A 17,261-nucleotide genomic window follows, 5' to 3' on the forward strand; every position below is an offset into this window, starting at 1 on the left:
ATGATTTTAATCCGAAAAGCCAAGCTATTTAACTTTCTCTGTAATATTTCAGCAATTCCTTTCACGGATTTGAAAGTGTTTAATCCAGGAGCAACACTGGCTATAATAACTTCAATATACGTGACATCCAAGGGGAAATTCTCCAATCAATACATATATGCAAGACACAAAGAGAATGCTTCTACTCACTGGAAAGATTTTCTCTCACTGGAAGCTACCTGCCATTATCTTTGCTGATGAAATAACAAAAACTCCACAAAACTGATACTGGATACTGTATTTTCACTTTTCATTCCTATTGAAAACACAGGACCACTGGAAAAAGTTCTTCTCCCCAGGGTGTCTTCCCAAGGGGTTGGTGCCCCTTTCCCCCAATCTTACTGCTGCTACGAACTGTGTTGTTACTGACCAAAGAGTTATTTTGGACCTCTCAATGCAACAATTCAAAAACTTCCATTCATCTGTACACCTTGGATTTACATACTATGTGTTGGAAAGGAAAGGTAATACTATGATGAAACAACCTTAATTATTTAATACACATTTGGAGGACAGCAGCAATTTCCACTTTACTTATCACTCATCATACTCTGAGACTTGGTGGCTTTCCCATATTATTTCATCCTAAACCCCCCACAAAAGTGGTTCTTGATCTTTTGTATTCCTTTTAACATTTGATAAGTGATAGAGCCCCTTCAGGAAGTGCACGTGCGCGTGTGCGCACGCACGCGCACACACACACGCACACACCATGCCATGGCATAAAACTTCAGAGAGTTAACAGACCCTCTGAAGCCCACCCATGGAGTACCAATTTAACAACTTCAAAAACTGCCATGTTATTTTTTGAAATGAAATGTATATATTATAGACACAGACTTAAAAAAACTGACCAGTATTGTCTTAATTTATTTTGGTGAATCAAGACAAGTAATAGTTTTAGAACAAACAAAGAGAACAACCACAGCATTGTAACTTTCAGGAATCTACTTTTTAATTTACTCACCCTGCAGGATCATTTTGCCTTAGGGGTTAAACGTGAAACTATAAACAGTCATTAAAACACAAAACAACCATGGTAGTTAACCGGATATTAAGGGGGGAAAAAAAATCACATCTGTTTTAGAGTTCCCTTCCATCCGCAAATTCAGGAACATCAATTTCAAGAACCTGGTTTTATGGCTTGCCCTTAAGTCAAGAACACCAGGTTACAATCAAGGCAAGGAAGGTAAGACTGCCCATAAGGGAGGCTCTCACTACAATATCTTGCCCCCAGGATTCTCTTTCTTTGATTCAAAAGCGGTCAGTAGAATTGACTTTTCTACTCCTTGAAAAATAGTCATTACTATTTGCACATCAATAATCGTGCTATTCTGATTAACTGGATAGGTTTATGAAAAGAGGAAGAAAGGAAACAAATTCCTGTGCTGTTTATCTGGTGGTACTCTAAGTGACAAGTACTGAGATTTAGTGGCTTTGCAGTACACACGGGATTAGAAGCTTGCAGAGGATCTGATTTTTCTAATTTAAACCCTTTTTTAAAACTCCAACTTGTTTGATGGTGTACATCTTAAATAACCAATACGTAATAACTTCACCAGCCAGAAAACAAGTGCAACTTTTCCAACATTTCAAAAACATACCTCCAGATATCAGAGAAAACTCTCCTCCCTATAGCAAGCCTAATGAAGTACAACTAAAAATAACAATCATCAACTGTGGTTTTAAAGGCAATATTTCAATATAATCAAATGTGTCAAATATTCATCCGTACAGCTTCTTATGCTGTGGGTTGTAAGTAAGTTTCATTTCTTGGGAATGCTTGAATATAACCCACTTGGGGCTCTGCCATCTGTGAATTACTTACATATGAACACTCTGTTTAAGAGATGGAAATTTTGTTGTCATTGCCTTTCTTCTTGGATATTGAAATGAAATGCAATTGAACAGAGCTTTTTAAGCAATTATTTTTCATATTCATTGCTACATGGGTACATTATCACATGTTCCCCACGTTCGTCATCGCTTATCAAATCATAGGAATCAAGTATAGTGCCGCTGAAGTGGAGGAGAATCTGAGAGATGGAGAAGAATCCATATTCTCAGATTCTGTACTACCTGGGCTCAGGTCATTGCCACACAGAACGCTCTCTGCAGTGTGCTCCCATGTAAGAGTTGTGGTTCTTATCTCCCCATGGTTTCCTTGAAAGGCTACTCCTCTGATCACTGAAGAAACAATACAAGTGACTATAGGGCTATGTGTAGGGTGCCACATAATTTATCATCCATACATGGACACCTCTGAGAGTTAGCGGGGAAACTATTAATAAATACGCCAGAACAACAGGCATGAACTAGGATTGCCCCAGGCAAACCTAATCATACTGTTATCCCAGAGATATTGTGCAACTCAAAGAACTTTCTCCCAAGGGTCTCAAACCATTTCATTAGTGCTATTTCCAATTTTACTTCGGTCTAGAGCTACTCTGTCCAATAGGAATAGAATGTGAACCACAGATGTAATTTTTAATTTTTTAGTAGCCATTTTTTAAAGTAAAAAGAAATAGGTGAAAATTTAAATATATTTTATTCTATCCAGTTTACCATAGTATCATTTCAATGTGTAGTCAATACAAAATTATTAAAGAGATCTTTTACATTACTTTTTTCATATTTCAATCTTTGAAATCTAGTGTGCATGCCACACTTACAATACATTTCTTATACTCAAGAGCGACATGTAGCCAGTGGCTATGATACGGGACAATCAGGTCTGACCAGCGCACGAGTTAGGATGTGCAGGGATAAAGGAACAGAGTTATAATACATACATACACACGCACACACACACACACACAACACACACACACACGCAAACTGCATTTTCCTTCTAGGTAAAAAATAGATACACCTAAATGTCTTCACTTACTAACTTTACACTTGCCTGGGGTGATCCAGACCTTAGGGCAGATAAACACTCACCTGGCAGATTCTTTGGGGGAGCAGAGAGAATATCTGAGTTAGAAAAGTTGGGTAATTGCTGAGAATTTCTAGGACTTTTTCCAGACTAATGTTAGTCTTGCGTCCAACACACATACACTGAGCACACTGCATGTATTTAGGACTAGAGAAAGAAAGATAAATAAGGCACAATGCCTGCTCCTTGTAACGTTAAGGATTAAAGTTTGCATGAAGATTATTTTACAATTGAGATAAGAGAAGGATGTGCCATTATTCTGTGGCTAGGCAAGGACCAGATTCTCTTCTTTGAGTCTCAGGTCTGAACTTCATCATCCACAGAGAACTCTGGGAGGGAAGGAGGAAATGTGCTTTCCCTTCTACTGTTGATACATAGGGACTGACCCATGTTTGATAACTTGCATAGGTTAGGTAAAAGGATTTTCAGTGCCGGCATTTCTTCTTGAATTAGAATTTGCATTTTTGCTAGTAATAATATACCTCCCTCTCCAAACACCCCAACTTGGAACTCAACAATATCATATTTTGGTAAGGATACAGAATCTAGCAGAAAGATAGTAGCCCTCATTTCCTCTAGGGCAAGCTATATTGTTGTATTTTCAATTGGTCTCAACACAGAGCCTAAGTGATAGAAACACAGACCTAATATTGGTGGGGTTTCTGCATGTAAATCATGGTAACACAGATCACACTTTTGTTTCAGGGTGTATTAATGTCGTAAAAATAAGCAGTAAATTATACTTTTTTCTCTTTTATGTAATTCTTCTTGTTTTTATAGTTCATCTCTTCCTCCAATCCAATATACTCAGGCTTAACATGGTCTCAATCAGTGGGCATTAAACACACACACACACACAGCATACCACATACTGGTTCTGTTTGTACTCATCATTAGAACAGAACACACACACCTGATTTTTACTAAAGTAATGTTCCATTAAATATGTTTCTTTAAAAGGATGGGAAGTGAGAAAACATTACATCTAAACTACTTTCAGGACACTCCCTTGCTTACCAAAAGAAACATGCCCAAATATTGCTGCAAGCCTATGAGTAATTACCCCATGATTTATTATGGTGACTCCTATCTCACACACATTAACACTGGTTCTTGATAAGAATATTTCATACCAGACTGGGAGAATCCATTTAGCTCATTTAGCATCTCTACATACCAAAAATGTTGCTTTTTTTCTGAAGGCACTATACACAGTGAGACTTAAAATGGAGAAGAGACTTGCTTTTAGGAGACTTTTAAATATGCTTACATTATTGAAGATCACCTATTGCAGTGATACGCAGCCATTATCCAAAATCTAACTCTCAGGCTATTTCAGAGGATGAACCAAAATTACAATCCTTCAAAGCAACTCAGGACTTAGCAGAAAAATCCCACAGCTCCATATGGAAGGAGAGCATTGTCTCTTCAGGAAACTATTCTCCACTTAACTTCTCAATTCTAAGTAGAGCATTTATAGGTATACCTAGGTATAAGCACTTTTGGTATATAATTTTATTTTTCCTTAATTTGAATGTTGAGATCTAGAAACCCAGTCCTGGTACCACATGTCTACGACACTGGTAGCCTGAAACTCTATCACCATTCACCATGGTATGACTTATGACTTCACAAAGCACTGTATTGTATTAACATACTGAAAACAGATAAACTATCTCTTGGAGCATTATGAAGGAGAAGGATGGGAAACCCAACAGTATAGTGCGCTGGTTAAGAGCATAGGTTCTGGCGCCAAACCACCTGGGTTAAATTCTTGGCTGTGCCACTTAGGAGCTGTGACCTCTGACAAATCACTAAACCTCCTTCTGCCTCAATTTCATTATCAGTGAAATGGAGACAAAAACATGTTTGTACTTTGATGTGGAAGCATAGATGACTTCATGTAAAGCCCTTTTAACAGTGCCAGGCGCATAATTGGTGCTCTGTAAATAATAGCTATCACTATAACTATATACTAGCAATAGCTCATGCTACTTATTATTATAACTAACACTATATATCCTATCAAAAGCTCTAATTATCCACTTACTTAAGACGGCAAAGTCCCAGTTAGTTTATGGGTAAGGCGCTTTGATCTTTCATTAGGAATGCAAACGGCAGGATACCTACTGGAATAACAGGTTTCAGACTCTGGCCACTGGGGTGTGAAGCGCTTGGCTTGGCATCAGCAGGTGGGCTTGGCGCTGGGTCACTGCTTCTCCTCACCAGCAGCGGAGTGCCTGTAGGACAAAACAAGAGGTGAGAGGTCAAGAATGCCCTGGGGGGGAAGAGAGGGCATGGTACAATGCAATTTAATTAAAAAGGTTTACAACATGCTTTTATATAAAAACATTCTATTTCTAAGGATGCCTATAAATTAATCCATTTCATGATCTTTTGTCATCTATTTATAGAATGACACATGGAAACAGAATCTTTCAGCTCTCAGCTTTCCCCACTTGCATTTCAAAACAAGCCATTCTACTTAACAGAAAACTGTTAGGCAATGCAAAAGTTGACAGTGTACAATTGAAAACTGGTCTAGAAAATATATTTGAGTATTAAAATGAATGATTATCCAGCAGACAAGTGAAGAGGTTCACACAGTCAGTGCAATTTGCTATTCAGGAGAGCTAGAAGTATAGTTATTACTGCCATTTGGAGCTTCTCAACTCTTTTGAATGATGATATACACTGAAATAAATTATTTGCTGGGGTTATAGCATTAATGTCTATTTAAGAACACAAAGAGATGGTTTCATTCTCCTCCTTTTCTCCTAAAGTAGATAAAACTGATAAAGAAAATAAGTTAGTTCTTTTAAAAATATATCCTGATTTCTTTTTAATAATGAAAGCTTCCACTATTAAATATTTGAGTCAGTTATTAAATTCTGAAAACAGATCATACTATTAGAAAATGAAATTCAACCTTAGCAGAGACGGTGGCCCAGCTACTCAGCCTGCAATTAGGCCGAAAAGAATTTGTTTCTCACACAATTGGTCACTATAGAAGAAACTCTCAAAAAATCTGTTTGTGACTTAACAATCGCTCTCTTCTAAAAATTAACTTTCTATTTGTGTGCCTTTGGGGAAAAAAGAAACAGTAGAAATGCAATCCTCTGTTTATCAATATTCTGAAAGTAATTCCCCAACTCCCGAGCTATTGCAGTTTAAAATAACATTTTTCATACCTCATTTTATATGGTACAGTTATAAAAAGTGAATCCATTTTAAAGTTATTTACAAATCTGATTTTTCTATGTGCTACAACATCCTTATTCTGTGAACAAAACATAGAATTGCTAATACTTTTCACCCTTATTCAGTTAGAAATTGATTCTTAAAAAATAATTTATAATAAGAAATGAATGTGCTACTGAGGAGGAAACACTATGCCAAAAGGTATTATAAAGCCCAAGTTCACATTCCACTATTTATTTTTTATTAGTAGACACTTCACTACATTGTTCCCCACCTCCATCTAAAACTTTTTTTAAGTATAGCTGATTAACAATATCATGCTGGTTTCAAGTGTACAGAAGAGTGATTCAGTGTTTTTGCAGATTCTATTCCATTATAGGCTATTACAAGCTACTGGGTATAATTCCCTGTTCTATACAGTATATCCTTGTTGCTTATCTATTAAATATATATTAGTGTGTATCTGTTAATCCCGTACCCCTTATTTGCTCCTCCCCACTTCCCTCTCTGCTTTGGTAACCACAAGTTTGTTTTCTATATCCATGAGTCTGTTTCTCTGTTGCATATACATTCAGTTGTATTATTTTAAAACATTTCTTAAGCAAGTGACATACCAATAGTTCTATGGTTGGCAATTATTCTCTGAAAGAAATATTAAAAACAAAAAAGTAAGAGGAGTAAAAGTAAGAGAAAGTACCATAAAACCTTAGACAATAGAGTCCCAGTTCCACACCAATATGTTTTTCCCTCCTTCAGGTGATCTAAAGACTAAGAGCCTCTCAGGTTAAGCCCCTGAATTACCATTAACACAAAGTGAACCAGCCAGTCTAAACGCAATATCCTCAGAAACAACCCATTATCTTTAAAATTAAAAAGAGAATGGGGCCAACTCCATGAAACTCTGGTTTGTTTCCAGAGTTTTAACCCAGACTAGTACACTGCAACTGTAATATCAAATTGGAAAAAGACAAACAAATAAAAAACATGTTAAACCTGTATGGGATACCGAGGTCACAAAATACGTTGATTTAGAGGCACAGAAATAAATATTTCAGTGACTGACAATTTCAGTTACGTTGTTTATTCAGCTGAGTCATATACATCTATACAGATACATATATATATATATATACACACATATACAGAATGTGTGTGTGTGTTGGTGAGGGGAAAGAGAGGAAAGGAGGGAGAAAGAAAGACATTATTCTTGGGTAACAAATATATTTTTCTCAAATAAGCCACACTATATAGTCTTCCTTCAACTCTAAAGACATGACTGACTCTTTACTTACTGTCAGTATCTGCTGTTTTAATAACAAAATGTTAAATTATTTAAAACATAATTTTATAATAGCACGTACTTGCATTTCTATAATCAATCAATATGCCACAGTACTATAGGGTGTCTCCCAGAAGATGACAGTTCAGTTTTGTACCAGTGGACCAACTATTTGGAACATTAACAAACAAACAAACTGTAAAGCAGCTAGATCTTTTTTTTTTTTTAACTTTTTATTTTATATTGGAGTGTGGCCGATTAAAACAATGTTGTGATTGTTTCAGGTGCAGAGCAAAGCGATTCAGCCATACATATACATGTATCCGTTCTCCCCCAAACTCCCCTCCCATCCAGGCTGCCATATAACATTGAGCAGAGTTCCCTGTGCTGTACAGTAGGTCCTTGTTGGTTATCCATTTTAAATATAGCAGCGTGTACATGTCAATCCCAAACTCCCTAACTATCCCTTCCCCTGACCCTTCCCCTCTGGTAACCATAAATTCATTCTATAAGTCTGTGAGTCTGTTTCTGTTTTGTAAATAAGTTCATTTGTATCATTTATTTTTAGATTCCTCATATAAGGGATATCATACGATATTTCTCTTTCTCTGTCTGACTTACTTCACCCAGTATGATAATCTCTAGGTCCATCCATGTTGCTGCAAATGGCATTATTTCATTCTTTTTAATGGCTGAGTAATATTCCATTTGTATAGGTGTCCCACATCTTCTTTATCCATTCCTCTGGTGATGAACATTTAGGTTGTTTCCATATCTTGGCTATTGTAAAGAGTACTGGAATGAACACTGGGGTGCATGTATCCTTTCAGACCATTTTTTACTATATGCCCAGGAGTGAGATTGCTGGATCATATGGTAGCTCTATTTTTAGTTTTTCAAGGACCTCCATACTGTTCTCCATAGTGGCTGCACCAATTTACATTCCCACCAACAGTGTAGGGGGGGGTTCCCTTTTCTCTACACCCTCTCCAGCATTTATTGTTTGTGGACTTTTGTGTGTGTGTGTGTGTGTGGTACGCAGGCCGCTCACTGTTGTGGCCTCTCCCGTTGCAGAGCACAGGCTCCGGACACGCAGGCTCAGCGGCCATGGTTCACGGGCCCAGCCACTCTGCGGCATGTGGGATCTTCCCGGACCGGGGCACGAACCTGTGCCCCCTGCATCGGCAGGCGTGCTCTCAACCAATGCGCCACCAGGGAAGCCCAAAATCTAATTTTGAAATTCCAAGCCCCATTTGAAGGTGAGACTGAGTTATACTTTAAAGACAAGGAAAGATACATCCTACTGTATAAGAGAAAGTAATCAGAAGTACTGAAGATGATTTGGGCAAATCCTTGGATATATACATATAATAGGGTAAAAGGCACATCTGGCTGAAATGAGAGGGAGACAACTACATTTGGTTTTTGGAAACTCCTGGGGGTGAGGGACAAGGGGGTGTACATAAAATATAACCTCTGCACTGAAGGAGTTTATAACCTAACAGTAAAGATCAGACACTAAGAACTACAGTGTCGGGACAGTGGAGAGGACCTGGGCTTTGGAATCAAATAGACTGAATTTCACCTCTCCTTGCTCCATGACACTGGACTGCTTTGTGATACAGTCTCATCATTTATAGCCTGATGATAACATCACATCACAGAATTGATGGAAAGCTGAAATAAAATAAGACATGCATGAAACATGGTACTGTCCAATATCTAATTTTCACACAGGAACCACTTCCTCCCCACATATACACACACACACAAGAAAAAGGAGGTTATAGCACTTGCTAATGTTGTGAGCAGTGTTACCTTATCTGCTCAAAAAAGCTGAACTCCTGCAAGTCAAGTGAATTTTCTTGGAATACTATGTAAACGAAAATAGTAAAACATAATTCTGTGTAAAATCAGGTGTAGCCTTACTATACAAATCTAAGCTTCTAAGAAAAACATGATGAGGTAGAAAGGAAGTTCAAAAATGGGGAAAAAAATACTACCCATTGGTGTTTTTCAGCTAACTGAGAAAAGACTCATTAGATTTTAGAAGCAAAAGCCCTCAATTTAGCTCAAGGAACAGTATTATTCCTTGATATCATAGTTTAAAAGTCACTGGTTGCAGAGCCCAAATAAGAAATATCAAGACTAAAGCATAAAGTCTTATACAGCTGCATTCTGTTTTCCCACTCAGTTAAATATTTGAGGCCCCACTGTGCATCGGCCTATACAAGGGGTGGACAATATTAAGGTGAATAATCATGGTGCTTATTCTAAGCATATCTTTTAAAGAAGGAGATGGGACAAGAACACTTCAGTATACAGAAAAGTAGGTCCCATGTAGTGTTCCAGGGGAGTTAGGTATGGCTTATTGGAGAAGCCAATAACGAAGGGAGCCCAGAGGAGGGTCACCTAATCCAGTTTGGGGAAAAGAATTTTTAAAGAGGCACCAGCTAGTTAAAAGCCTCAGACTGGCACATCAACGAATCATGCAAGATATAAAGGCCAACACAAATTTAAGGTGTTATCTACATAAACAAAGGTTGCTGTCTCTTTGATATAAATGGTGCACACGCACACCCCTGGAGGGATTGCTTTCCCCAATTAGAGGATGTGCATGGGAAGAAATCAGCTCAAACGCCAGATGATGTGTTATATATGAAATTCTGTTTGGGGGGTTTTGAAAGATGCCTCAGAAAGATAGGCAGTTATAGGGACTGAAACCAAGATCCAGAAGAATCATCCATATCATGATGCAGTGGGCAGAGAAAACAAACAATGGATTTAAACACGAGTCCCGTGTCAAATGTCACAAAGGCACAAGTTCTAAGTTGCAGGGTGAACAGGAGCAGGGATTTATTTAAGAATGGTTAATGATTCTCCTGAGCAAAATCAAACGGGCAGCTTGTCATCAACACTGATGCTATTTCATCCTAGGGTGACGGACACCGGGAAAGCTTTAGGGGGTCCCAGTTAAGACACTGACAAGGCATCCTGTGAGAACTAGGGGGCCCCAAGCACGAAGAGGCTGGGAGAGCGATGTGAAGAAAGAGGGACTCAGCAGTCACAGGCAAAAATGGAGTAAGAAACTAGAGAAGGACACAGGAGAACATAGCAATGACTAAGTTCATTGACTAAGTTCAATGACATACAAAGCAAATGAGGGGGAGCGTCCGAAAGAAACCTAAAACCATTCTTACATTTCTTGCTCGAGGAAGAACAAGCAATAGGGAGGTTTTAGCAACTGTTATGATTTGTTTCAGAAAAACAACAACAGCAGCAAAAAACAAAAAACCATGAATCTTCACCCACTGAAGGCTAGAATGACTTGCTTTTAATCTAAGATGTCTTGGTATGCATGAGAAATTAAAGACTAGATTTTCGGGCCTTCATAAAGGTGAGTATGAAGTTCATACTGGAAATCATATTGGCTTTCAGAATGAGTGATGGGGACAAACACAAGGTAAACAAAGGAAAACAGGAAGAATCAGCACAGGCCTACAAATGGCACTGCATGCAAACTAATGAGAAAACCAGAATTTTTATTCCCAAAGAATCTTCAGAGGATTTTCAGAGTGTACCTAGAATGACGTGTGGTTAACAGAGCCACAGAGGTGAGCCTAGAGGAGAGGTGGGGCAGAAGGGAGGAGAAAGGAACTGGAGTTAACACGATAAACTATTTTTGTGCAAAGAGGGGTAAAGGTTGGTCTTTGTAGAGATTCAGTTTTCCTTTGCTCTGAAGGATTACTTCTGTGCTATTGAATTAGCAGGTCACCAAAACACCTAGTTTGAAGAAAGAAAACATACTCTCCTTCCAATGCTACTTACACTTAGGATAGATAACAAAACAAATATAGATGGGGGAAAAGGCTGTTGAAATACACCTCAACTGGTAAATATTTCACTTGATGAAAATGCATTGCAGATGGTTAACATATTTAGGGACTTAAAAACAGATAAATAGCAAAAGAAATGCTCTGCCAGGTAAGCAATATTAGCAGTATATTAATAATATTAACAGGATGCATTAGCTGTATCTCGGTTTCATACAGTACATTTCCATAACAGACTTTGTACCTAGTCAGTACCTGGAAGAATGCCTTTTAATTATCTTGCACTTCAACACTTGTTGAATGCACCTGGCATTACAGTATGGAGATGTCCTTCAGATATACGGTGCAAAAAGAGCGAGTGTGAGGAAACCTGCCTTCTAAAGGTGGTCCTGGCACTACGTGCCCCCCAGGAGACAGCTGAGTTGTACCGCAGAGTCCAAGTCCTCTGCGGTAACTAAGGAAGCATGTTGGATAAGCTATACCAAAGGCCCTTCCAGATCTGAAAAGAGACAGTTCTGTGAGTTATAGAGCCAATAAGGAAATTGAAGTCCAGAGAAATTAAGTTCCTAAGTCTTTTGGACTTGATTTCTACTCCAGTTTTATCCACGTGACACTTTTCCATTGTGGGGTCACAACTTTACGTGGGTGAGCGCATGGAAGTAAGGGGGATGATGTCTCTTCAATGTGGTAGCAATTCTTTTCATCGAAAAAGGTCAGCAGATGGAAAAACTCGGGTAGGAAGATAAAATGAAAGGGTGCTGGGAACTGAGTAACTAAAAGGCGAATACCAACCCAGAGTCACATGGGCATATCTGGCAAGATGCTTGACTCCACTAGTCAAGGCCTACCAGCACCTCTCTCAGAGGGCATGGTCTCTCTTGTAAATGATTTAAATATCCTTTTCCTATTAACCCTCAAATACCTCAATTAAAAAAAGAGAGAGATTAGTGAAAGTGGTACATCATTTGCTTTTGGAGAGAACTAGGTTGTGTGTGTGTGTGTGTGTGTGTGTGTATGTTTCGTGGGCATGAGATAGGGCTTTTCCACTGATGCCTAACAAACTCCCCTTCACTGAAACCTGGAGACCTATAAAGCAAATTGGTAATGATATCAATAGCAACGCAATTTATGATAAAGTACCGGAGAAGACATCACTTTCACTACAGGAGTGCCTGACCAGGTCTGGTGCCTGGCCTGTGATGAATGCAGCAGCTGTGACATGCTTTCTGACACCGTGATGGAAAAACCACATGAGAGAAACCAAGTCACATTTTAGCAGAATTTTAGCTGTCCAAATACTTTACTCTTAAATATCACTCCATTAGAAAAGAGACTCCCAGTATTGCCATTAAAGGAGCAAAGAAGTTCAAGTTGACTAACAGTGTTGTTTTTCTTTCATTTTGGATTGCGAAACCCCAGAAAAGCCTGTTCAACACACGATGGAAGAAACACAAGCAATTCACACAACAGTCTAGCAACACAATAATTATGAATGAGCTGACACATGATAAGATATCTTTTAGTATTTGGAAAGCTGCTTAAATTGGAGTGCCACTGCTATAAAAACAAGTGAGGGGGTTTGTAACTGACTTTTACCAGGACTTATGCTTTTCTCTGAAGATTGTTATTCCTCCAGTTGGAAATATATTGTTGCCGCATTCCTGAGGGTATATGCTTTCTCTCCTACTGAAGTGTTCACATTTTATCCAGTTGATATATACAAATCTACAGTTTATCCTATTGTTTAAACCACATCGCAGTATCAATTTTCTCATGCTATTGAAAGTCAGTTAATGCCAAGTCTTAGACATGCACTACGTCTCAAGTGTTATATTAAAAACAATGACAAGCAATAAAAGGACAAAGCACACTGTATTTTGGCAACGCCCATGGAAGAAATTCAAAAGTGGTCATTTTAGGTTAAGAGTAAATTCAAACGATTTAAATAAAAGAACAATGCCAAGTTACAGTGAAGGTTCAACAGAAGCAAAGGCCCTGGTCTCTGAAAGGTATACACTCTAGAAGAAGCACAAAACATTAACAAACAAATAAAGATACCTGAATTAATGACTCCAACTAAAGGCTCCAGAATCATAGAGGTGAATGGAAGGGATGTGAGACATGCAACATGAACCACCCATTTCTTGTTCTGGCATTCAAGGACCTAATGGGTTTCCCCCAGTCTACCTCCCAGATTACATCTTGCACTGCATTCATTGCCATGCAGTATCTGCCAAACGGGACTACGTGTCATTGCCTACAAACATCTTGCAGACTCTGACCTCAGTGTGCATGCTGTTTCTACCCCCTAAATTATCATTCTCTACTACTGCAATCAGTTGTAACCCTGTCCATCCTTGAAGGTATAAAGATCTCTACTTCCTTGTAACATCCAGATACAGATTTGCTGGGGGCGCTAATGAAGCCTAACTTCAGGGGCCCTCACAAGCTCCCAGGTAGAACCTTAGCAACATGAGCACATGATTAGATGACTTTGTAAATTTTACCTAAGTAAATAGCTTAATTGCAATAGGTTAATTCTGTTATCTCTTTCAACTCTGATGTCCCCTCCAGCATACTGTCCCTTCTGTTGGGTGAACCTAGAGTGGTCAAGAACATTTCCAGATTCAGTTAAGTGAGTGGAAGATACATTTCATCTGAATAAAGTGGACTATATATATTTGCGTGGTTTATAGACACTTCTATGTATAGTTCTATGCCAGTCCTCTTGGAGGAATATAAGTATATCCCTCTTACCCACTATGTTGGTTTATCCAGCTTCACGATACAAAAGTACAAGGCCAGGTGACATAATGAAATGACTGGGCTCTTTTTGCACCCAGCATTGGAAGAGTGTGGGTGCTGGAAGATAAGACTTGACATGTATAAAGCCAGGAGCTAGTCTAAGGAAAATTCACTCACTCCATGTACAAAATTATATGTAATTCAGTAATCAGATAATTCAGTTCTCACTGATATCTTGACAAATGGGAAGTCCTCTTCTATATGGAATATATTCAAAAACGTAGCATAGTAGTAAAATTCCTATGTTAGTAAGACACAAACCTGTAGCCATTTCACAGATTACAAGAATGTATGTGTGCAGCCCCATGTTTATATATCACGTATACTATTTAAACAAAAAACATTTTTATTACCATACTACAGCCAAGACTGAATTATCTGTTTAGTCAGTGTATAAAAAAATCTTACATATGAAGATTATTAAAGATTATGCAGTCAAAACTGTAGAGAAAAGCAAGTTATTTTAAGCATTAATTAAGATACAGTCAATTAATATATCATTAATAAAATATTTTTTCATATTTTTGGACATCTTTAGTGTATTAGCTTTATTAATTTTTAAAAAAATGTTGGAATTTTTTCTCATTTTGAATTAGCAGTCATTTATACTTTTGTACGTAAAATCTATGTTCCTTTTCTTAAATAGTAATCTCCCCAAGTTTCATACCTGAGAGCCCTACAAAATGTGGATCTGCTTCTGTGCTTTTTTAGGGTATATCACATCCTGTTTTGTCTTATCTGTAAAGGTGTATTTTTTCTTGTCTCCCCTTAATTTATTCATTGAATGCTTAAAATATACTAGGCAGTCTTCTAGGCATTCTGGATACAACAACACACAAAGGTCTTAATCTTGTAATGCTTGTAAATAGCTGAAGGAAGGCAGATAATAAACACGTACACAAATAAATGTGGGCATTTAAGACAGATAGGGATAAAGCAAGTTCTTAAACAGGAATATGAGAGAGAGAGAGAAAGTGATGGTGGGGGGAGAGTAAGGTAGGGCAACATTACATTGTAAGCTCTTTGAGAGCAAGCAATTCGCCCCAGTCAATCACTTAGGATCCCTAGCAGAGTGGGTACTTAACAGATGCCTGCTGAATTGAACTAAACACAGTAAGAGGAACAAAGGTCAACCTCTAAATTCAGAAATCTTTGGATTCTGAAATGTCTCAGACAAGGGAATTTTTTTGGGTCGTGAAAGGGGTCTATGCCCCCAATAAGTAAATAAATTGCTACTGTCACGTTTGTTTCGCTCCACCTAACACTTTTTTTCTTCAGCATCAACATTTATTTTAAAACAAACACTATCACACTAATGCAGCATATGTTATCACCCTTGTGATAGTAGGCCCATGTGGGCCTACTTAAACTTAATGATTAATGAGCATAAAAGTGACATCAACACCAATGTTAAATAATTCCAGTAGAGGCTCTAAAATATTAACTACAATCTTATCAGTTACTGTAGCTTACAAAGGGATCTATTGCCTGTTGATCTTTCAGTTTTCTCTAGTTTACAGTCTTAACATCCTTTATATTTATGAATAATCTATATTCATAAGATTTATGGCAACCTATGGAAGAAGTAGAAGGAAAATAGTCGAGTTTACTTGAAAAGATTCTTTGGGAGAGCTGATTTCTAAACAGAATTTTGAAATGTGTAACATATATGAATTGATAAACTGGTATAAAATGATGACTCAGATATTTATAGTAGGCAGAGGGGCATATGATTTTAGAGGCCAGAGATGGACATCCTTGCACAGGTACTGATAATATTTGCTCAGCTAGAAAACAGGCATGATCCAAGTAAGTGGAGGTGAAAGTGACTGAGTGATCTGGTTAGAAGAACATTACTAGAAGGTCTTAAAATGGGAGCGTTTTACTTTAATCTCATTTGAATAACACTGTGGCTTCCAAAGGGAGACCATCTACAGCATTTTTTTTCAAGTGTCGAAGAACTGATTAAAATACATTTTGGAGAGACATTTGTAGATTATAAATATATGAAACATGTTGACTAAAAGATTAAGCGGAGTTATCTTTTCCAAATGGTTTCTTTAGTAATTCCCCTGTAAAAACCATAAAGTGTATTTGGATATGTGTCCAGTGGAGGAGGTTTGGACTTGGGAGGACTGTTTGATTCAGCGTGGAGTTCATTTGGGATGGTTCATTAGGGCAGTGATGTTGGTCTGTAGGAAGTGTTTATGGAACCTTTCTTTTGTCCTAGATTTTAGGCCACAGCTCCCACTGAGTTGAAAACAGCCTCTGAAAGACTACTTCACTAGTTCCTTACAAGATGAGAAAGGGGAAAATCAAGCAATGCCTTCAGGCCATTGAGCTGCAGTTGCAAACAATTACTGGCAACATCAAAGTACCAAATTCAAATCACCAAGTCCTTCATGATAGATGAGAAACATCCATAAGTCAAGTTAAGGCATCCTGGGCACAAATCTATATGATTTATCAGCTGCATTTGAAACCTTTGATCATTACATTTTATTGGAGTATTCAAAGTCCCTGGAAGGACTGGAAAAAGCCGGGCATTATGGAGCCACTGTTATCTCTTAGGAACACTCAAAAGATGGTTTTATGCCAATGCCTCTATGCCCCAAATGCTGTCTTCTGTGTTGTAGCAAAGGGACCTAATGCCTCTCAGGGCCTTAATTCCTCTGATGGGGAAGGCATGGTTTCTACTTAATAGCACTTAAGATTCTAAACAAGAGTCAATCAACTGAAGCTCAATCCAGAAAACATAGAAACTGGGCTCCCCTGACAGGGAACATGTCTAATAAAAGTGCCAGAGGAAAATCTGACTTTCTCCTGTCTTGTCTTGCATGGGGACTTTTCCAACATTTGTGACTGTGGTTTGAGACCTCCCTTGCTGACACACAGCTACTCCTGGAGCCCAGGGATCAGCAGTGACCTCAGGTACCTTTTACCTTATGCATCCGGTAGGCAAGGGGTCATATTCTACTCATGATGTGGAACTGGCCCCAGCTGTCCAAACCTTTGTGACTTCACCTTAGATAATGGAAATCTAATCCACCCAGGTGTTTCATATGGCTGCTGTCTTGTTACTAAATAGGTCCATTACACCAGCAGACTTATTCACCCAGTGGCATAGTGAGGCAATGATCCACGGATCATTATTGACTTTTCTGTG

General features: G+C 38.2%; 1 protein-coding gene across 1 annotated transcript in view; it reads right to left on the minus strand.

Annotated features, from left to right (window-relative positions):
• PARD3B (par-3 family cell polarity regulator beta) overlaps positions 1-17,261 on the minus strand; it is a 1,040,415-nt gene that overhangs the window by 580,264 nt on the left and 442,890 nt on the right. Inside the window, exon 4 of the mRNA XM_022567488.3 lies at positions 5,108-5,217. Within this exon, the coding sequence (XP_022423196.1) occupies positions 5,108-5,217 (110 nt within the window). The remainder of the gene's footprint in view (positions 1-5,107; positions 5,218-17,261) is intronic.

The sequence above is a fragment of the Delphinapterus leucas genome, chromosome 8 (assembly GCF_059928025.1).
Source record: "Delphinapterus leucas isolate spDelLeu-1000000601 "Yukka" chromosome 8, BTC_Dleu_Yukka2, whole genome shotgun sequence".
Lineage (NCBI taxonomy): Eukaryota > Metazoa > Chordata > Mammalia > Artiodactyla > Monodontidae > Delphinapterus > Delphinapterus leucas.